Genomic DNA, 22,505 nt, shown 5'->3' on the forward strand with positions numbered 1-22,505 from the left:
TTACGGGTAAGGAAATAGGGTTAAAGAGGTTGGTTATGTTCCTAAGGTCAACCCCCTGTGCTCAGGGAAGATGACAGCCTTCTTGTTATCTCAGGGATGAATTTCAATTCGTCAGTCATGATAATTCCATGCTCTTTGCCAGCAAAAGGCCGGAAAATGTGATACAATTCTGGTCAGTTGAGACATGAGAACAAGGCTTTCTGAGGGTGTATCTGCTTTAAAACTTCCTCCTGGGGCGCCTGGGTGGCTCAGTGGGTTAAAGCCTCTGCCTTCGGCTCAGGTCCTGGGATCGAGCCCTCCATCGGGCTCTCTGCTCAGCAGGGAGCCTGCTCCCTTGCCTGCCTCTCTGCCTACTTGTGATCTCTGTCAAATAAATGAATAAAATCTTAAAAAAAATAAACTAAAATAAAAACTTCTTCCCATCTCTGGCCAGTACTCTCTACATAGGTGGCTATGCCCAGTGCTGGTGGTCTAGCCTGAGACCAATATACCAAATGCAGCAAAACAGAGAGATGGACAGACTACGGTCCCTGACCATACCATTGAGCTGCTCATTTTCCCAGATACCTCTGGATGTCTTGTTATAGAAGATAATGTAGTTTTAAATTTAATGCCTCTTTTGTGGCTTCTATTACTTTGTAGATAAAATATTCTATTAAATCTAATGATTCCACAACTCTTTTATTTTAAAAATTCCTCTCTATGCCTAATCTAAGTCTATTTTTTTTAAAGATTTTATTTTTAAGTAATCTTCACACCCAACATGGGGCTTGAACCCACAACCCTGAGATCAAGAGCCCCACACTCCAACTGAGCCAATCAGGCGCCCCCTAAATCTTTCTTTTTACGTGACTATTTTTCTACCAGTTTACAGAGAGCTCATGCCCCCCCCCAAATTTTTTCATGAAATATTGTTTTTACTTTTTCACTATGGCATTACTTTATAGTTTAATTTAGTATATGTACTTAAGAGACTGTATTTTGAGGCTGATCAGAGTCTGCTGGTTCTGTCATGCCTTCTAGCCCTCTTCTTTACTCAGACCCCATGGATTCCTTTCAAGGCCAGATCAACCGTTTGCCTGGACCACCGTCATGGAAGCCTCAAGAGCAAACTTTCTTTAGTCCATTCTCTGAGGCCCTGACCTTCCAAAATGGAATGTGTGATGCTGTTGCTCTCCCGCTTAAACTCTTCAAATGATCTCTCTGAATGTACCACTAACATTCAGCATAGTATTAATCTATATGCACCCTAAAAACTTTTAAATCCATTCCTAGCATTGAAAAACTGGGAGGTTTTTACATGAAAACCCAGATTTTCAGCTTTCTTGAAAAATCAGACCAGGCCAAGGTCCACAGCTGCACGTGGCACCGACTGACAGGATCTGATCCCCGTACATGAAGCGTGTGTTCTCCTGTCTGCCACAGCACCCCCTTCCCAACCTCCTGACTCCCAGTTCGATCCCTGCCACTCAAGGACAGCAGCCTGGTGCATTTTACTAAGGGCTTACACAGCTCTTTTTAAGAGAGTAGCATTAAAAAGATGAACATTTCTTGGAAGGTGCTCTCAAAAATGGAAAAATGAAAGACAAAGCAAGAGGGCTCACCTTGTTCTATTAATTCACGCTACCTGCTTCACCTCTGCAGGTGTCTGAGTTCGTCTCTTCTGATCTATGAGACGGAGACTATGAAGCAACCCATCTAGGAAAGGCCTTCCATGATCTCGCCCCTCCTAACGTCTGGCTTTCTCTCTCTTCTCTTCTCAATTCCACACTCCTTTGCAACCTCTGTTCCCAGCACAGCCCAAACTTTCACAGTTCCTGGAATGCACTAGAGGCTAAACGATGCCTCTGTGCTTTTGTTGATGCTTCCTCGTCTCTCTGAAGGTTTCTTCCTCCATGTGTACCTATGGAGCCCCTACTCAACCTCAGTGCACAAGTCACCTTCTTTATGAACTTTTCCTGCTCTTATCTCTTACCTCCACAGGATTCGCCTTTTCCTACCTTGTGTTGTCAAGCTCTGCTGTGGCACTGAAACACTTTACTGCACTTACTTGCTTCACCTTTGTCATCGCTGCTGGATTACAGATTTCTAGCCCATAAAGTGGTTACTCCCTTCTGCATTTCACAGTGTCCTGTAAATACCTCTAGGCACCACGTAACAGAATCTCTCTTAACTGACTTCAATTTTACTGACTCTTGGTGTCAACCAATACTCTCCTCCCTGGCTGACGCCCAGCACCCGAGGAGCGCCAGCGGTTAACAGGCGCACTCCCTACTGCTCCCGCCAGGTCAGCTCTCTGACCTCGAGTTAACCAAAGCCATGCTAGCTGTGCCTGTCAATGTGAGCATGTAGTTGAATTAAATATCGGAAAAAATTATAAGAGTGGGAAGATGGTGTTAGAAAGATACACCATGCATACACATGAAATTAGGTGTAGGTGAGACAAAGTGTACAGAACAGGCAAAGTGTAAACATCTAGGATTGTACTCTGAGCCTGCTTTACACGGATCTTTAATTTCCCATCCTACTTTAACAAACAGAAGATGGCAAGGTTGAGAAAGAAAAATGTTCTAGAACTATCATCAATGAACCAATTATAGAAAGAAAAGGCCTTGTTCTCACATCAAGAGACGAAAAATAAAATTATCTTGATAGGATTTAAATTAAAATGAAATGTTTAAGACACATATCATTTTACATGATGCTACACGGGAGCAACATTTCTGATGAGCTGAGCGACTCCCAGGGCTGACTGTACTAGATCCACAGGCTTTTAGAACACCTCCCCCCACTTCTGCCTTCACCAGATGTGAGCTCCATGAGGAGTTCTATTTTGGATAGGAGTTACCAAATTTTGATAGCAAGCTCATTTAAAACATCAACATCTCTTTAAAACCTATCATGAGGAGCGCCTGGGTGGCTCAGTGGGTTAAGCGTCTGCCTTCAGCTCAGGTCATGATCCCATGGTCCTGGGATCGAGCCCCACATCGGGCTCCCTGCTCAGTGCAGAGCCTGCTTCTCCCTCTCCCTCTGCTGCTCTGCCTGCTTGTGCTCTCTTGCTTTCTCTGTCAAATAAATAAATAAAATCTTAAAAAAAAAAAGAAAAGAAAAGAAAACCTACCAAGAGCTGCAAACTCACGTCCTCATTATATGTGTTTTAGAGTACTTAGGGATCACATTTATTGAATACTACATGCCAGCCCTGATTCAAAGTACCTTGTATATCAAGAGTAGATATAAAGACTATAATGCAGTGAATCCAGGATGAGTTCCATGTACTGTGACTCTCCTACCCAGTATTTTCTGATTTTATGGACTACTATGCACGAGATAGCTAAATACACGAGCATATACACGTACATACACAAGGTTATGTGTTGAGAGGAAAAAGAGAACTTTCCTAGGAAGGAAACTGAATGGCATTTAGAAATGTACCTAAAACGTGAATTTTGAAAATCAAAATAAATTTTAGTCTACCTAATGCTTTTGCATGGATGCTGAAATGCTGGCTCTGTAAACAAAAGAACTCTCTGCCTCATGTATTTCCAATCACAGATATTGCCAAGTATTTTAATTGTCTTTCTTGGGGCAAAAATCTTGAATACTACCACTCAAAATATACCACAAATGTAAGAAGTACACAGTGAGTGACAGAGTAGATAAACAACAGGAAAATACGCAGCCTGCTCAAAATATTCTTTAAAAGTGTTTAAACGTTCTGAATAAATGATGGTCTAATTTCAAGCACTGTTCCAGATATCTGTTTCTCTTCCTAGAGATCCTTCTCTAAATAGCATTTCACTTTCAAAACAGGAAACTTCTTAGGTAATTCTTCAACATGGTGTCAGGAAGCCATTGTCTTCCCCAACCATTCATCTTATTATCACCCTCGATGCCATATCTCCGGCTGGTGCTCAGAGGACGTCATAGGAAGCACCTGCCATAAACCCAGCTGCAGAAAAGAGCAAGAAGAAAATACCTAAAATGTCACAGTCTGACTAAGTACTGTAGTCAATTCTCACTGCAATTTTTGCAATCACCACATAAGTGCCCTTGATGTATAAACGTTATAGACTTCTGCTCAGTGAAAACTGTGCCTGAAGCTTCAAAACTCTGCCTTAAAGAAACATCAATCTTACTGTCCACCACATACCTCAGGCCCATTGCTCCTTCTAACTACACGTAAAATCTTTGTTATTTTTGTAGAGAAGAACACACTGTTTTCCAAACTTCGATTAATACAGGTGTGTTTGCTGACATTTCTGCTGAGTCTTGATTAGCTTTCTTTGGATTTACAGTAGCCTCAGAGTGCTTGCCAAAATTAAATGTATTCTGGAAAATTATGTTGGTTTATTTTTATTAGAGTGCTTGAAATCTCATGCTGAAAACATTTTCATATCTTGCCCCACCCCCCTTTTCCTAAAAATGTTATTTATGGAAAATGCCAGCATTCAGTTGTTTAACACTTTGCTAACACCATGTAACTTTATTTAGAAAATCTGTTACTTAGTGTTTAATAAGCCACACATAAGAGCTGTCTCCAGGTACCTACGGGAATAACTGTTTTTCAGCAAAGATTTGTGCAATTCCAGGTATTAAGATAATCTGAAAACTGCTATAAATGAACCATTCACCTACGTCCAGGAAAACAGCAGTTCGTCTTTGGTTAGCATGTTTCCCCTATGCTTTCTTGCTCCTCTGGGCTTTGCAGATGTTGTCCCTTTTGTCCCTTCTGCCTGGCATAAAGTCCCTTGCCTGTCTCCTTCTTTGCCTAACCCCTAATTGTTAATGGCTCAATTCAGATGTCCTCTCCTTTAGAGAAACCTTCCAGACCGTTCTCCCTAGACTCCTAAGCAAGTCTAGGCTAGTGTTGTCTCCTGTGTTCTCCCACAGCATTCTAGATGGCACTACTGCCAAGGGTGATCACAGTATTTTGACCACAGGCTTACGTCTTGTCTTCCACACTACATTATAAATTCCCCGAGGGTAGGAATAGTTCATATTTATTTTCTGAGGTCTTGCATATAATATGGTGTATGGAACAGAGAAGAGACATCATAAAATATTAATTTTATTTTTTTAATATTTCAAAAAATTAAATGAGTGAGAACTCCTGAATAAATGAATAGTCTGTCATGTGAGATGAGAAATACAGGCGACAAAACAGACCAACTGTGGGGTTTCATTTTTTATGAGAATAACTGCCGGCCAAGAGTCATTCTGTTCTTCTCAGGAATGCTAGGGAGGGCAAAAAGAAACTAATAAACTGTGGGAAAATAGTTTCAGAGCATTCCGGCAATCAAGTGCACACATCTTCTGACCTAGCACTCTATAAGCAGGAATTTACTCCCCCCAAAATCAGATAGGCATAAAAAGTTACATAAATCGGGCCATTCAACGTAGCATTGTTTGTAATGCTGTTATGTTAATTGATAGAAGTTTGGCTAATGAATTCTCCTACATCTGTGTTTTGGAATACTATGTAGTCGTCCAAACAGTTTAAAATAGCCCTTCATAGTTAGTATGTCCAATGGTGAAGTCCTGAGCTTCATCCCTACTCCTCGCCTGCTTTTCTCCCGGTTGTTAGGGCATCTTCACCCTATCAATCATCCCTGTCCTCTCTCTCTCACACTGCCTCCCCCTTACCTGCCCCATACTGCACCACCTACATCTGAATCATCATCAAGACCTGTTGGCTCTCCTTCACCCACCTGCTTTTCTCCATCTCTGCTACAACAACCCTAGTCCCAGCTCGGCAGCAAACAGTCTTTTAAAATAAAAATGGGTCAAACCAATTCCGATTTTTAGAATCTTTCCTACAGAGAGAAAAGCACTCGTGTATAAAGACGTATGTTCAAAAATGCCTATTGCAGCCTTGTTTGTAAGATGCAAAGCTGGATTCAATTTGAGTATTTTATCAACAGGAAAAGAGTTTTCTAAAATATTCTATTTTTTATAAGGAACGTGCTAGATTAATGGTTTTCAACTGAGAGGTCTAGCTAGGATACAATATTAAGACTTTTAACTCGAAGAGTAGTGTGTTTATTATGATTCCAATGTGAAATAAAGAACAAAAGCCTTCCAAAACCAACAAATAAAAAATAATTTTTAAAAACAGGTATAATTTCCCTGCTTAGATCCCCACCCTGGCTTTCCTATCCAGCTCCACCTCCAACCTCTCTTCTGCTCGCTCACAAAATCAGTGCCCCCTGCACTTGCCTTTTTTCTGTTACCCAAACTTTCCAGTGTTCTTTGTACCACCTGCTCCTTGTAATACCCTTCTTCTAGATGACGGCACCGTCTGAGGCTAAATGCCATCCCCTCAGTGTGTTCAAACCTGAGCACCCTAAGTATGTACCCCATCATTCCACTATATTATCCTACTACTACCCTGATGGTTCCTAGTTAGTTTCTTGTTTGTCTCCTCGCACTAGGAAAGACGCTCCCTGAGAGCAGGATCCATGCCTGTTTTATTTGCAGCTAACAGTTGGCATTCATCACATACTTGCCATTACTGCGTAAGACAGGTGGACTCACCGGAAAACATAATACATTGTTAAATAAAAACACGAACATGTTCGGGCACCTGGGTGGCTCAGTGGGTTAAAGCCTCTGCCTTCAGCTCGGGTCATGATCCCAGGGTCCTAGGATGGAGCCCTGCATCGGGCCCTCTGCTCAGCGGGGAGCCTGCTTCCCTCTTTCTCTCTGCCTCCCTCTCTGCCTACTTGTGATCTCTATCAAATAAATAAATAAAATCTTTAAAAAAAAATACGAACATGTTGCAGAAGACATATTGAGGAAGAGGGAGGGGGTAATAGTACAGAAAGCAGCCTCAAAGGATTTACAAGAAACGGATGAAACAGGAATTAACTCTAAGGGACAGGTAACGGCGTACTTTAACTTTCCACTTTAAATATTTGTTGCTATTTGAGGTTGTTTTTTAAATGAGCATGAATTACATTTATAGTCAAAAGGACCAATCAGTATAATTCATTTTGGGAAAAATCGGAATGCCAGGGAAGAAAGCAGGTACACCTCCTCCCTCTTGCCAGCTGCTCCTTATGTTCCTCTTCTCTCTTTCTCATGGAAATGCTAATCACTCAAACATTGTATCTAGATGTCTCACGGGGAGGATGGAAATGACACAAATTACTCTATTTTGACTGGCAAGGTATCAGTGGATCATTATTATCAAAGAAAACAAAACACTTCTATTAGGGAAAACAACAACAACAAAACTGTTACAGGAAGCTTCCGGCTGACAAAAATAAGAAAGAGAATCGGACACTGGCCATAGCCCACCAGATCCAGAGATGAAGCAGAATAAAAAATCTTAGACCAACTCCACACCCAATAAAAATCAAACAACAACAAACCTTAAGATTCTAACTACAGTTCTCTTTTGGGTTATAAAAGCAGCCACACACCCATGCAACGTAAGAAGGTCTTGTGATTTACATAAAAAGTTAAGTTCATAAATAAACATAACTGAATTTCAATAGATAACTAATGAAGGGATAAGTAATATATGATATGCAAATGAGGGAGAATGAGAACATTCACAACTATTCCTGTTGAAACGAAGAGAAACTACAAGAAATTATGCTGACACCTGAGAAACTGAAAATAAGAATAATAATAAAATGGTTGAATTACTGAATTCATCTCTTATATCTTAAAAAGGATGAAGGAAACAGATGTGGAAAATATACAGTAATAAAGTCCTTGGAAAAAAAACCCCAGCAGTGGTTAATATAAGGATTTTGAATATATGCAAACAGGAAGGCCAACAACTGAGATATGGTGGCAGCTGAGAATACTATATTTAAAAATTAGCCTAAAATTACTTTACCCAGAAAGATTCTAATATAGCAGTAACATTAAAAGTAGTATTTGTAAAGACTTAAAAAAAATCATTGAAGGAAAAATATCATAGGACAAAAGATTAATGGTGTGGAAAATTAGGATAAACAAAAGAATGTTAAATATAATCAGATAAGGACAGATCAGTAAGTATATCTAGAAATCTGCTAATTACTTGACTTGATATCCTATTCATTCATTCTACTTGTAAGATTAATCAAGTAGTCTGGGAATAAGAGCAGCAAATAAAATCATAAGAAATTGCAATAAATCTACCTGGTATGAAGGTTGATGTGTAACAGCAGGAGCCAACAGAATGAGGTTGACTGTGTCTTATTTAACCAATGACTAAATAATAATCATCATGGCTAACATTTTTTAAGCCCTTACTATTGGCTGACATTTGCTTCATATATATTTATTATTTTAATCTTTACAACACGTTATGAGAGTTACTGTGTCCATTTTGTAGATGAATAAACTAAAGCATAGAGAATTGAAGGACCTTACTTAGGCCACGAAGCTAACAAGGAACTACAAGGGACTAACAAGGATTCAAACCCAAGTCGGTCAGGCTCCAGAATCTGCTCTTACTGCCTTTTCTAATACGTAAAAGAAAATACATAACTTGCCAATTAATTTTAAAATCAAATTTGGTATGTTGCAAATATTATCAAAGATATAATTAATTTGCGCCAGATAAATGCGTACCAGTAAAGAATGTGAGAGGCCATATAGTTTAGTGGGTATAAGGAAATCAAAGGAAGGTCAAAGGAAAACAAATGCAAAGGAAAATAAATTTCAATGGAATTATTATTGAATTTTCATTATTTTAATGAAATTTTCATTATTTTAATGTGGATTATCTTCAGCACTTTTGTTAACCAGCAGTGCTAGTATGCGGCAACTGTGTATACTCAGTGCAGGCAGACGTGCAATATAATCTAAAGACAAAAGGAATCGGAAAGGGGCATTTCTTGAAATCTTCACTGTGTTTGAAATGAATCATCCCACAGACATTTTTGAGTGCTTCCCATGTAACTGGGGGAGGACCACGATAGGGAACAACAGAGGATGGTGTTACTGAATGAAAAGTAGCTCAGAAGAGGAGGGGATTGATGTGATGATCAAAGCCAGAATCTCAAAGGCTCTGAAGCACAAAGGTCAAGGGCCTAACTTAGGTTTAGCAGAGGACAAGGTAGATTTCAGGTACACTGTTAAGGAAAGTTGACTGAACTCAGTGACTGGATGTAGATGGGTAAAGGACGAGTAAGAACTGTAATGTCCTGGTATAACTGCACCACTAACAAAAAAAGGTAGGTTAGAAAAGATGCTGGTAGAATATAGGCTTAGATTTTCTAAAACACTGAATTTGAAAGCATGACAAGATAGCAGAATGAAAATGTCTAGCAGATAAAAACTTTAGGGGCTGGAGTTTAGGCTGAGCCCAATTATAAGGTGACATGTGAAGTTCAACGCATCTATCCTACATAGAATAAGGAATCTGTTAAGGCCAGAGGAACTCAACATGCGGGCTGATTACTCTTTATAGCATTAAGCTGTGTAATGGGTTACATGTCAGCATTCCAGAATTTACCTTTGGTCTACAATGGATTATAGCTAGACCTCAGTTGTCACAGTACTATGAATACAATCAATCTTTGCTTCTATTTTTTCCTTCATTATCTGGCCTATGGCAGACCTGGTCCACTACAGAAATATAGGTACCTTTCATGACTCATAAGAAAGAGGTTTCTCTATGCTCTTTCTGAAAAGATATCCCCTTAGAAACAATGTGACAAGGTGTTTCTGACTAACCAAAAATACAACTATGCCCAAAATGACCCACATATTTTTGATATAATTAAGGCATACTTTGTTTTCATTTACCATGTCATATAATGTTTCTTATTCTATTTTTTACTCCAAAGACTCAGTGTTTTATTTGATCCATGTGTATTCTACTACGCATTCACTATGTTTTAGGCACTGAAAAACAGGCCTCAAAAATGAGTTAAGGAACTTAAACTTTTCAATGATAAAGTTCTCTTAATAATTGAAGATTTAGATAAGACTTCTGCCACACTTTCTGTCATACATCACCGCGTTTTTTTGAGCACTACGGCAAAGGACGTAAATATCTGTATTTCCCACGGTGGATCAGATACCCCAAGTGACACAGAACAACCTTTAAGAAGAAAACTAGCTAACAGGAGCCGGGAGAAACTTGTACAGAGCGGGCAGGTATTTATTACAGAGGCCGTGTTTCAAGAAGATTGGAAAATCAGTGAGACATAATATCAAGTCTGCCAAACCAAAGGCAAATATTGCTAGAGGGAGGATTTTCATTGCTGATTTAACCACACACAAACCTGCAGCTCTAAGGATTCATGGAACTTAATTAGCCTGCTTATCAAGAATACTGCCTACCGACAAAATTTAAGTACTTCATAGAGAGTTACTTTTCTTTTTCTTTTTTTTTTTTCCTTTTTAATTAAGCAAAATTCGAGTCAGGTATAGGCCTCAGTTGCTAGCAGTCGCCAGGTAAAAGCGAAGTCAGCAGCACAGCAGGATTTTTAACTACCGAGCTGCATCAGAGTTCTGATTTGCACGATCAGTAGAGAGTCAGCCTAACAGCACAGGTAAGAGCTGCCTTTACGAAGCAAGAATCTGCACATGGCCTAAGGCAGCCCTGCTTAACTCGTCCACCAAAGTGCTCCTCACTGATGACTGTGAACTGGCCCCAGAGTCTACAAACGCCCTCACGTCTCCATGTGACCTTGCATGTTCTCTACAATTAAGGTAATTTAATTACAATGTGATGCATTTCCAAGTTTTTCTGAATACAATAGCAGCCTGTGCTCACTGAAGACTAACCTAAGAATTTCTCATCAATTACCTTATTTACTTCTCATGCAAGAACAGGCAATATTTCTACTACCTTTACCGAGGGGAAACTTCAGCTTAGACAGGTTGAGAAACTTCCCCAAGGTTATGAAATTCACAAGTGGTGGAGATGGGATGTAAGCTGCCCAGTTTCTAATTCATCTTCTCTGATACATTACACTGTAGCATTTTAATGGACTTTGTAGTTAAATTCGCTAACTCTTCCTCCTTGGTGAGCTAAGGCACAGCTCAGCAAACTTTTTCTGTAAAGGGCCACACAATAAATATTTTCAGCTTTGCAGACCATGTAAGGTCTTCGCCGGTGACAATGACTCAATTCTGCTGTAGTGTGACAGCACCACACATGGCCCTCAAAGCAAGGAGCGCGGCTGTGTTCCAGCGAGCTTCATTTACTGAAAGGGAGCGGGGGTGATCTCGGCAAGAGCTTGAGAAGGCTCAAGTGGATGTCATGCTCCATACAGATATGCATATGTATTCTGTGGCTTTGTATCATCTCCTACTGTGTGTGTTTCGGAAGAACACATAGAAAGAAAATGGAGTAAAAAAAAAACAAAAACAAAAACAAAACCAACAGCCAATGCCAAAAAGTAAGGGAAAGGGGATTTAGTGTTTCTATGCTCTCTGTTACCAACCAATCTAGTAATGATGACAGGGAATCCGCACGTTCTCCATCTTCTCCCCCAGTCCTGCGTTCTCTACATCCTGGACAGACCACAGCAGATTCTCTCATCAGCTGTGACTCTCCCTGTATGGTGGTGACATCTTATCTTTCCACCTAATTGGAACCCCACCCCCTAGAGTCCAGTGAATTTACTAATTATCCTCTCTATATGTTTTAGGTCCTATTTCCGTATCTTTGCTCATGCCAGGAAAACCATCCCACTCTCTCTGTCAACTGATTCCAATAGCTAGTCAGGAAATGCAGTACTGCATTCCCAGTTCGAACTCCCTAGTCCTTGGATTCACCTCTAAGACATCGTTTCTGAACATGCCAATTACACTTGTGCATTCTGTTTCAACGGCTAACTCACTTATTTCAAATACTACAACACTGACACCATAAAAGATTTAAGAGAATCCCCGAAGTGTCACTGGCACTGGATGTAACTGGTAACCGGCAAAAGCAGTTAAGACTTAGAGATGTAGCTTCGTTTTCCTTTTCTCAGTGATTAGAAGAAAAGGTCGGGACGCCTGGGTGGCTCAGTTGGTTAAGCAGCTGCCTTCGGTTCAGGTCATGATCCCAGCGTCCTGGGATCGAGTCCCACATCGGGCTCCTTGCTCGGCAGGGAGCCTGCTTCTCCCTCTGCCTCTGCCTGCCATTCTGTCTGCCTGTGCTCGCTCTCTCTCCCTCTCTCTCTCTGATAAATAAATAAAATCTTTAAATAAAAAAAAAAAAAGAAGAAAAGGTAACCTTTACTTTCATACAGAGCTGGAAGGTGAAGGTTATTCAGTCATATAACACTAACGGTGATCTGGGACATCAAAATCAAGAAGCTGAAGTGGACAAAAATCTGGAGGCACTAAAATGTCTAAATGTACTAAAACGATGGACAGAAAATAAAATGGACTAAGAATGACATTACAAATTCCTGTTAAGAAAGAATGCCTTTGATTAGTAAGTGTATCCTAAGTAATTGAATTAAAAAGAATAAAATATCCAAATTATTGTGTTTTTTGCATGTTCCTAAGACCTTCATTGAGACCTTTGCCCATAGTGCATCACGCTTCTCTCTGCTGGTTTTGCCAACTGTGTCTTGTCCAATAACAGTCTTCTCTCTGCTTTCTATACTTCAATTTTAAAGAAGCTTGGAAAGGTCCCTTTGTTCTTTTCTTTTCTTTTTTTTTTAATCTTTCCTTATTGATGCTTGTGATTTATTTCTCTCAAGTCTGCTAGTAATGATATACTCTCATTTTTAAAAACTGTCTTACCAGAATAGATGCTGAAAACGCTACTTAAAGAATTTGTCCCTTTTAGGAGAGAATCTTATAAACAACATGGAACTTAATTTTTAACCAAGTATTTAGAGAGATTTCACTGCTCGGAGTTCAGAGTAAAACAAACAAACATATGGCCACCGATAAGGAGTTAATGTCTAAAAAAAATTGACAGAAACAAAATTCAACAGTTACACGAGTATGGCAAATGGTCCACCCTCTACGCTCTCACACAAAATGCACACTTACACATTAGAGACTGAGAACGTTTGCATAAAGAAACGTGTTCAACGTTCCAACAGTATCCCCTAAACTTGTCTGACCCCTGAAATTTTTACCCCCAACATCTATTAGCAGCTCTTAGAACTACTGTTTTCATGGAAAGCAGCCAGGGAAGCTTTTGGAGAATTAATTAATAGCCTATTAAATTTTAGAGGCAGTATAAAATTTTAGATATATCCTTATGAACTTCTTTATATTCCTTCTGGAAATTCCTAATACAGTTGACTACATACTTATCTAACACAGTTGAATATAATTCCTAATATGGTTGAATAGATCAGCATTGATAAATGCTATAATGAAACATAAGAAGTTATGACTTGGAACTATTTATCAATGAGCCCTATAAATTCACCATGATCACAGGGGAGCTTAGCCCTGGTTTCGCCATTTGTTAACAGTATGACCTCTGGGATAAAGAGATTTAAAGCCTCTCTTGGAGCTCTGATTCACTTATATCTAAAGTGGGGCCAGACCTGCCCTGTCTAACCAACGGTACATTTTGAGAATCAAGTGATCAAGATGAAAATTAAAATCAAGAACAATTCTTCATAAACAATAAAGTGTTATAAAAGTACAAAAAGATTTATAAAAGTATAAAAATAATATATTATCTCATCAGTTTCTTTTTTCCTCTTCTCTTGAACTCTGGCTAGGATGCTGTCTTAGAATTGCCAAATCCCTTGTTTTACTTAGAAAATTAATTTTTGGTTAGTCATTAATCATAATAATGTACATCAAACATTTTCAGAAAATGCCTGGCAGGGGTGCCTGAGTAGCTCAGTCAGTTAAGTGTCTGCCTTTAGGTCAGGAAATGATCCCAGGGTCCTAGGATCAAGCCCTCTTGGCTCCCTGCTCAGCAGGCAGTCTGCTTCTCCCTCTCCCCCTGCCCCTCCCCACTGCTCATGCTCTCTGTCAAATAAATAAAATCTTAAAAAAAAAAAAAAGAAAGAAAATGCATGGCAAAAATAGAAGAATCAAGAAAACTGTTTAAATGAAGAGACTTATTGCAAAGTAGCTGGCAAGCAGAAGCACCTTTCTCTAGGCTCTCTTATGAACCCATCTGTAGCGGCCCTTCGAAGCCAGTGAATAAAGACAGTAGGGCTCTATATTCTTTGAGTCCTTCATTAAACTATTGATCCCTTTAGCATTATCCATAATGTTCCAGCAGCTCAGCACGTCAACTGGTGAAGTGCTAGTCTCTCACTCCTTTCAATAACTTCCACACTTTATGGAGAGGAAGTCACAATGATTTATTTACCTGACATTTTCCAGTCCGGATGTCGTACAGGGCCACTGAACCATGGCGAGCTCCAACTGCTATTCTGTGATTCCGCTCATAATAGCTGACCATGTAGAACCTGAATTGAACATTTTAACAACAACAACAAAAACAAAACAAAAAACCCAGGTGAGATGACCTGCACATGGAAGTGGACAGAACGTATCTCAAAGATAGAAGTCAGCTCTGATATATATTTTTAAATAAATATATCGATAATTAATACATCGAGATTTTTCAGAACTGTTTCATTTTAGTAACTCTTAAAATCAACTGAAAGAAAAATGTTGCAAAATACCACTTAGGCTATGGATAATTATTTTCAGTAGAAAACAACTTCATCATTACAAACACCTTTGAATTTTCAAGCAAGAAATAAGGTCAAATAAGGTTTGATAAGAAAACGCAGTTTTGCTATAGTAATTATTATGCAAACACTTCTACTTAAACAGAATGGAAAAGATGAAAAGCTTACATATTCAATCCAATTATGTTCTCACATTTTATTATAGTATTAAGGAGTGAAACATACTTTCTAGCAGATCATAAAAAAGCTACACTAATGTTATGCTTAAGTACGTATCAGTAATTTAGAATGAAATTAGCAAGTTATCCATAAGAAAACGGCAAAATCTGGCAAATTCCATAGATTTTCCACATTTACTGGTTTTCCTAAATGACAGCTATGACTAAAGGTAGTATAAGGAAGCACATTTGGTACTTATTTGGCATTACATGAAAAGAAAACTGAGGGAGGATGATTTGAAGATTATAAGAGGTTGATTTATTTTTATTTATTTCTTTTTTCTAAGTTAATTTGCATGAGTGGATTAGGTATCTGAATTCCTGATCTACGCTTTGCCACAAAGATTTCCCGGCCATCTGGCTAGAGCCTGGGAAGATATAAATAAAAACCACTACAAGTGTAAATAAGGTATGATTTTATATCCCCAGTGAATTCTGAATATACCTTCCCATTATCTAGTGCTATTGTCTCAGTAGGAGTTGCCCAGATGAACAAGTGGCCTACGTTAAATATTTATGAGGAGATTCCATCAATTTCTACCACACATTCCTTGACTTTGTTCTCTGTGGTCGTCCTACCAACCTAACTTTTCTGTTACCAATCTTTTAAAAGATGGGCAGGAGAGGGAAAGGAGATGACAGCAAGGAAGTATCTCTCTAATGCTTTCTTGAAACGGAGTAAAAAAAACTACAAGGTCACGTGACGACATTTCTGAAATTCTGGTAAGAGAGGCTGGGAGATAGACTAGAGTTTTAAATGTGAACATTTTGAAACCAGCGACATTGTGATAAAGCCATCTAGGCGTGGGATGGCATCAGGACATTCACACACAGTTCATCAATCTGGAAAATGATATACTCAGTTTTAAAACCTTTTGTTTGTTCCTTATTAGCAAGTGATGGATTCATTAAAAGTTCTGTCCTATCCCTAAGCCTTACCCAGTAAAACAACTCCTTTCCCTTCAGTGGAAGATTAACGCTTCATTTTTCAGTCGCATGAGAGACACTACTTTAGGACCTCCTGCCGGTTTTGGTTTTGCTGTGCTCAGGCAGTGGGATGTCCTCTTTGCACACTGGCTGGAGGGAAGGAAAGGCACTAAAGGCTCCTGACACACATGAAGCTTCCCCACTACTGAGTGGCTAGCGTAAGGCTGCTTCCTCAACGCTTTTCCTGTCTGAAGCATCACATTACGCTACCACAACAGAGAAGGCAGGGATCGGCATTCAAAATCCAATGCACCTATATTTGAAAATAAAAAAATGCCCTAGAAGAGTTTAAGAACCTTTACTATTTTGTTATCCGATCATTACAGTGGTTTAAGTGTCGGGCGTCACTATTTAGCTACACTGACATCTACACACTCAGTTAACTCGCAATTACGGTAACACGGAACATACTACCTCACAAATACTGTAACGAATATTTATTCTGTTCAGGTTAATAGCCACAGGAAAACGAAATTTCAGAAGTATTTTTAAAATCTATTCTTAAACTTTGCACAGATGTAGCTGCAATACTACTGAAATCTTTCTGTAAAACGTGGCTGTAATTACTCCTTAAAATAATCCTTTTCAAAAGAAATCTGTGCTGAAATACATTTATGTGGACAAAATTTACTTAAACCAGAATTTCAAAAGTTTTTGATACACTGGCTTTCTTCTATGCTGCTATATCAACCTCATCCTTCTATATCATCTGTAAACACCATAATTTATGGAAGAAAAGAATTCAAATCTATTCTTGGTATCACATCTTTAGTTTTCCTGAAAGGACCATACATTACAGGTCTGCATTTGTCATTCTTTGCAATTTACTGCTAGAGTAATACTTCTAAACAAGATCTTAAACAATTCTGGACAGTGAAGGTCTTGGGGCATGTTTTTTATCTTTGGATTTCTTGTTAAACTTTTTATTCCCTTAACAGTATCTCTTTCAACAGAAGAAATCTGTGGTATGTATGTAGTCACTTCACAAGTATCCACTCTGGGGAGACAGGTTGCAGGGAGTCTATCTCTGCCGATGGTTTCCAGAACCCAGCATACCCCTAAATTACTCTTCACCTAGAACTAGTTTTCCATTGAGGGACTGTGAGATACGCATTGCCCCTACCCCCAAAGGTATCAGTGTATTGAAGAGGAGGATCCACTACAGTTTTTAAAATTATTCTAGATGTGACCTGAAAGTCTTAAATTCCTACATGAAAGTCTTAAATTCCTTCATAATTTGGAAGGGGGTGCTCTCAGAGTAAGGACTGATGTGGACTGAGTCTTCCAAAATGGTATTTCAGCTCCCAGTTCACTACATCAATAACATGTCACTTAGGCAGCTTTCTTGGGTAACAATCTGGTAAGAATCCTTTTATTATATTCAAATCAGAACAAGAATCCAAACAAGGAACTTGGCCCATCACAAGGAAACTCTGCTAAGTTAGAGAGAACACCATCCAAGTACACGAAAGAAAAATAATCTGGAATCCAGTAATGCTACAAAATTTTTTCTTACTGGGTCTGGGTGGTCATCATCCAAGAACTTTTGTCACTGATCCCACACTTTCATTACTGCCCACATGCAATTGGGGTGATCCTTTTCTTCTTTTTTCCCAATAAATATTTATTAATCTCAAATCATCCTTGTGGCAATATTTTAAATCACTTCTGTCCTTTGAAAATTACCATGGCCTCAGGGTTCCTTTGACAGACTCATCTTCCAATTACTCTGATCATTTTTTAAATTTTATACTTTTTAAAAAAAAATTTATTAACATATATTATCTGCTCCAGGGATACAGTCTATGAATCATCAGGCTTACACATTTCACAGCACTCACCATAGCACATACCCTCCCCTGTGTCCATAACCCAACCACCCTCTCCCTACCCACCCCTACCCCCAGCAACCCTCAGTTTGTTTTGTGAGATTAAGAGTCTCTTACGGTTTGTCTCCCTCCCAATCCCATCTTGTTGATCCTTTTCAACCATGAATTAAATCACCTTTCTCTCATGTTCACAATAATCCTTCAAGATCCTTGTGACGGGACCCCATCTCTCAGACTTCATCTTCTCTCCCCCTGTTCACTCTGCTCTAGTTACACTGATTTCCATGTACTTTCTCGAATATGCCAAGAGTGTTTCCACTTGGGGAGCCTGGGTGGCTCAGTTGTTAAAGCATCTGCCTTCGGCTCAGGTCATGAACCCAGGGTCCTGGGATCAAGCCCTGTGTCAGGCTCTCTGCTCACTGGGAAGTCTACTTCTCCCTCTCCCACTTCCCCTGCTTGTGTTCCCTCTCTAGCTGTGTCTCTGTGTCAAATGAACAAATAAAATCTTTTTTTTTTTTTTTTTTTTTTTAAAGAAGGTTTCCACTTTGGAGCTCTAACACTTGCTGCTCCCTCCACTTGAAAACCTCATCTGCCTGATATCTCCATGGCTTGTACCCTCCCTCCATTCGGGTCTCTGTTCCAAGGTGATCTTGACAAAGATCTTCATAGGCCACCTTATCTAATATAGCAGCCCTTCCTCCATTATCCTGTAGTCCATTATCCTACTTTTTCTTTATTGTACTTAACCATCCCTGATATCAAACAATATTTTGTTTATAGCTCATTTCTCTCCACCAGAGACTTTATCTTTTGCTGAATGTATGAATACATAAATGTGGTCCAAATGAGCAGTAAAAAGTAACGCGGTAAGAAATTCAAACACTATGCCTATCCCCCAGTGAACTAGTGTAAAAACTATGCAAAACATAATGACTTTTACGGCCAATGAATAGTTTATAGGGTCTAAAATAATAATTGAGATGAGGAAATAAAGGAAACAAAACGTGTCCAAAAAAGTTAGGCAGAAGAAATAAAAGTCAAGAAACGGCCATGATCCCTCTAAAAATCAATTTTTAATTGAGACAAGAAACTGCAGATTTACATGAAATGATCTATAAAGGTCTCTGTCATCTGGGTATGTTAGCATGGGGCCAACAGTTGTATACTGGAAACTATTTAATTACACCTTAGGGAGCTAGAAAAGATCACCTGAACTGAAATTCAAGAAGGCAAATATAGCCTAAATTATGATGCATACAAGAAAGTATGTATTTTTGGTATAAATGTCGTTATGGAAATAAAAACTATGCTGTGAATCTGCCAGATATATTGCCACATGTAAATGTCAATGAACGCGGTATTATCACACAAAACATAGTTAAAAGAAATAATAACTTATCGATCATCAATAAACACTGGAATAGGTTATTTTTCCAAAGCTGTCTCTGTGACTTCAACTTTCCATGACTAAGTCACAGTGGGGTGTCAGCCACCCCACAAATGGGTGTGAAGCACAAATGTGAATTGAGTGCAGGATCCTGGAGCAAGTCACTTTGCTTGCGAGTTCACCAACACCCAGTGCCTGCGTCTCTAAATAACTTTGGTACTCTATTTACAGTCTCCTTTAAATTGATGACCTTTATATTTTTACTAAAAATCACCTTCAAATAAGAGAACACCGATGTGAAATTTAAAAGTCAATTTAGAAACACAAAGGATAAGGCAATACCCAACTCTTGGCAAAAATACAATTTGGGAGGAACCCAGAAACCTGTAACATCACTTTCTTAACCATGACTTTGGTATTTTCCAGGGATCTCAGAATGTTGAGTTACTATTGTCTATCATATCCTTGAGCATTAAAAAGCAACAAGAAACACTCTTTTGATAATCCAAAATTAATCTTCAGTTAACAGGAAACCATCTAAAATCTAAGGATGTCGAACAGAATGTGGGATATAACCATCTACAATTTAGAACTATTTACAATCCTCTAACTACACATCTTGCAGCTAACATTTACTGAGCACTGACGGTAGAACAAGCACACATATTTTCATAAGCCATTGAGATACTAGGATTACTTAGTGGCTTTTAGAAATTCTTGACATTGATTTAAAATGGTTCACGAACTTTTGACTCTTTTTGTTAAAAAGGTCTCAAGGCCATATGGACTGGTTAAAAACTCAAAACACTGCCAATAGGTATGTAGTAAAAAGGAAGTCCTCCTTCTCACCCACCCTCCCTTACCAAGGATGAACAACTGTCAAGGATTTGGTGGAACTTCTGAGAGATTTTTCTTTTTTTAAAGATTTTTTTAATTTATTTGATGGAGAGAGATCACAAGTAGGCAGAGAGGCAGGCAGAGAGAGGAGGAAGCAGGCTCCCTGCTGAGCAGAGAGCCCGATGAGGGGCTCGATCCCAGGACTCTGGGATCAGGACCTGAGCCCAAGGCAGAGGCTTTAACCCACTGAGCCACTCAAGTGCCCCTGAGAGATTTTTCTAACTTTGATAACACAAATGGTATCGTGTTACACATATTACCCTGCAACTTTCTATCCTTCTCTCAACACTTCAAGGAATGTTGCCCATGTCGGTATCCACGATCCCATGTCATCCTTTCTCATCCCTGCATCGTGCTCCTGTGTATGTATACTCTGTGCACGAATATTCCCTTCCTGACAATTAAGTTATACTGCATATGGATCCTTATATATATAGGTGACTGTTTCCGTAGGACAGGATCCCCAAAGCGAGATTTTGGATTAAAGTATACACACATTTTTAATGTGATAAGCAACGGCAATTTACCTTCAATTCCCACTAAAAGTGAAAGAGTGCCCCCAGTTGGTATTACCCAACTTTCTACCTTTCCCACCAACACAAGAGAAAAAATGGTTATCACATTTTAATTTTAATTTGCATGAAATAACTTTTTAGATTGATTCATTCAGTTACACTCTGCTGGATGTGCATAAAAGTTTCTTGATTAATGTAAACAAAAATTATTTAAAAGCTAATCAACGCTCTGCATCCCTGTACTCATCAGGCATTCCAGATGAGGGCTGAGACTTCTCAATATCCACAACATGTTCCCAATAACCCACAAAAAAAACTGGAGCCCTAAACACAGGCAAACCTGTTCTGTGGGAAAGGACAACAGGCCTTCCGCAGCGCAGCGACATGCAGAAGACACTGACCACAGAAGGCACCACTGACAACACCTGCCCCAAGCCCTGTGCTGGCCAGTATGAGACCCCAAAAAGCTCTTCTGAGGGCCTCCACGTGAGGGCTAGGAAAATAATGAGGAGTAGGTTTTCAAAGCACTGGCCGTCAGCTCTCACAGGCGCACCCCTGCCATCAAGGGCAGGGGCGCTCCGTCAAGCAGGACGTACTCCACAGAACGTGTACCGACGCTGCCCCCAGAACTCTAGGTCTCCGCGCTACTCATGTGTTTGCAAGACTTACCCGTGTGCAAAGTGGCTTTGGCGAAGGCACCAGTTCAAGGGGACCTGTGTTAATTTTGTGGGGGCGTGAGCAGTAAAGGGCGGGGAAATGTTTTCTAGAAGTGCTTCTTTCCAAGGGAGGGCACCAGTTCAAAAGACAAAAAGGAAAAAAATCCCTCATTCTGGGATGGTGATGGATACGGGTGAATTCCATTTGAAAGTCATCACCTCCTGTCCAGCCTCCTGTAAATTTTCAAGAGTCAACAGATATCTCCTGAATAACACTGTTAAATATTTAATAGGCGAATTACTTCCCTTCTGGAAGAACTTGTTATGGGCACACTGTAGCTGGGGTATTAAAAGGAGAACTGGAAACACCTCCTACGTTGTACAGGGAGCAGCATTTCCCCAAGGGAAATAGTGTGCATGTTAAGGATGTATTGGTGCCTGGGAAAGAGTTCTTATTGCCTGACTCTGCCACTGAGTATCTGTGTGACCTGGAGCAAGTCACTTGCCAATGCCTTGGTTTCTTGGTTTCCTTATATGAATGGGGGAACAGTAAGAGTACAGTTGTTGTGGGAATTAAATGAGCTAATACATGCACAGCACTCAGAATAGTGCCTGGCCCACAACAAACGCTTCCTATCGTGAGTACACGCACACTTCAGCACCCATCATCACCATCACCATAACCAGCATCATCTGCACCTCTGAAGATGGGCTACAGAAAGAATCAATCAGATGCGGTTAATGTGCTATTCTCCTAGGGCAACTAAGTGCTATTAACATGCTAAATAAGGGAAATGAATGCTCCCAGATATTTTATACTTATTTCCTAAATACTTGTGATTTGCCAATATAACCTGATAGTAACTGCAAATTATTTTAGTTTCAGCTTAAAGTTGCTGATACTAATAAAAGGGATTTTGGTTTGAAACTCCATGTATCATTTCAAACAGTCTGAAAATTAACCTTTCTTTCCATTATACAGGGAAATGGAATATTCCTGGAAGCTTTAGAGTTTTGTTTTGTTTTATGAAGAACTTTAATATTGAAAAACAGTCTTTCTGTCGTAGAGTTTTTAGGAGTAGGGAAATGGACTAAAATGGTTTAAGAGTGACTTCTATTCACCAAAGTAAAGGGTTAACATCTGTAGTTATTATAGAAAATAGACTATAAAATGGTAACCAATTTAAGAATTTTCTGGAAGTTGGGGCGCCTGGGTGGCTCAGTGGGTTAAGCCGCTGCCTTCGGCTCAGGTCATGATCTCAGGGTCCTGGGATCGGGTCCCGCATCGGGCTCTCTGCTCAGCAGGGAGCCTGCTTCCCTCTCTCTCTGCCCTTCTCTCTGTCTACTTGTGATCTCTCTCTGTCAAATAAATAAATAAATAAAAATCTTTAAAAAAAAAAAAAAAGAATTTTCTGGAAGTTAGCGTAGAAGCTGTTTATA

At 39.4% G+C, this 22,505-nt stretch overlaps 1 protein-coding gene across 2 annotated transcripts in view; it reads right to left on the reverse strand.

The window, feature by feature from the left end:
- The window catches only part of WDR7 (WD repeat domain 7), a 367,645-nt gene that overhangs the window by 57,178 nt on the left and 287,962 nt on the right, over nucleotides 1–22,505 (reverse strand). For both annotated transcript variants that reach the window (XM_032882427.1, XM_032882426.1), the window contains one exon: nucleotides 14,249–14,348. In XM_032882427.1, coding sequence (XP_032738318.1) covers nucleotides 14,249–14,348 — 100 coding nt within the window. The remainder of the gene's footprint in view (nucleotides 1–14,248; nucleotides 14,349–22,505) is intronic.

This window comes from Lontra canadensis, unplaced genomic scaffold (assembly GCF_010015895.1).
Source record: "Lontra canadensis isolate GAN:19392208 unplaced genomic scaffold, GSC_riverotter_1.0 scaffold82, whole genome shotgun sequence".
NCBI lineage: Eukaryota > Metazoa > Chordata > Mammalia > Carnivora > Mustelidae > Lontra > Lontra canadensis.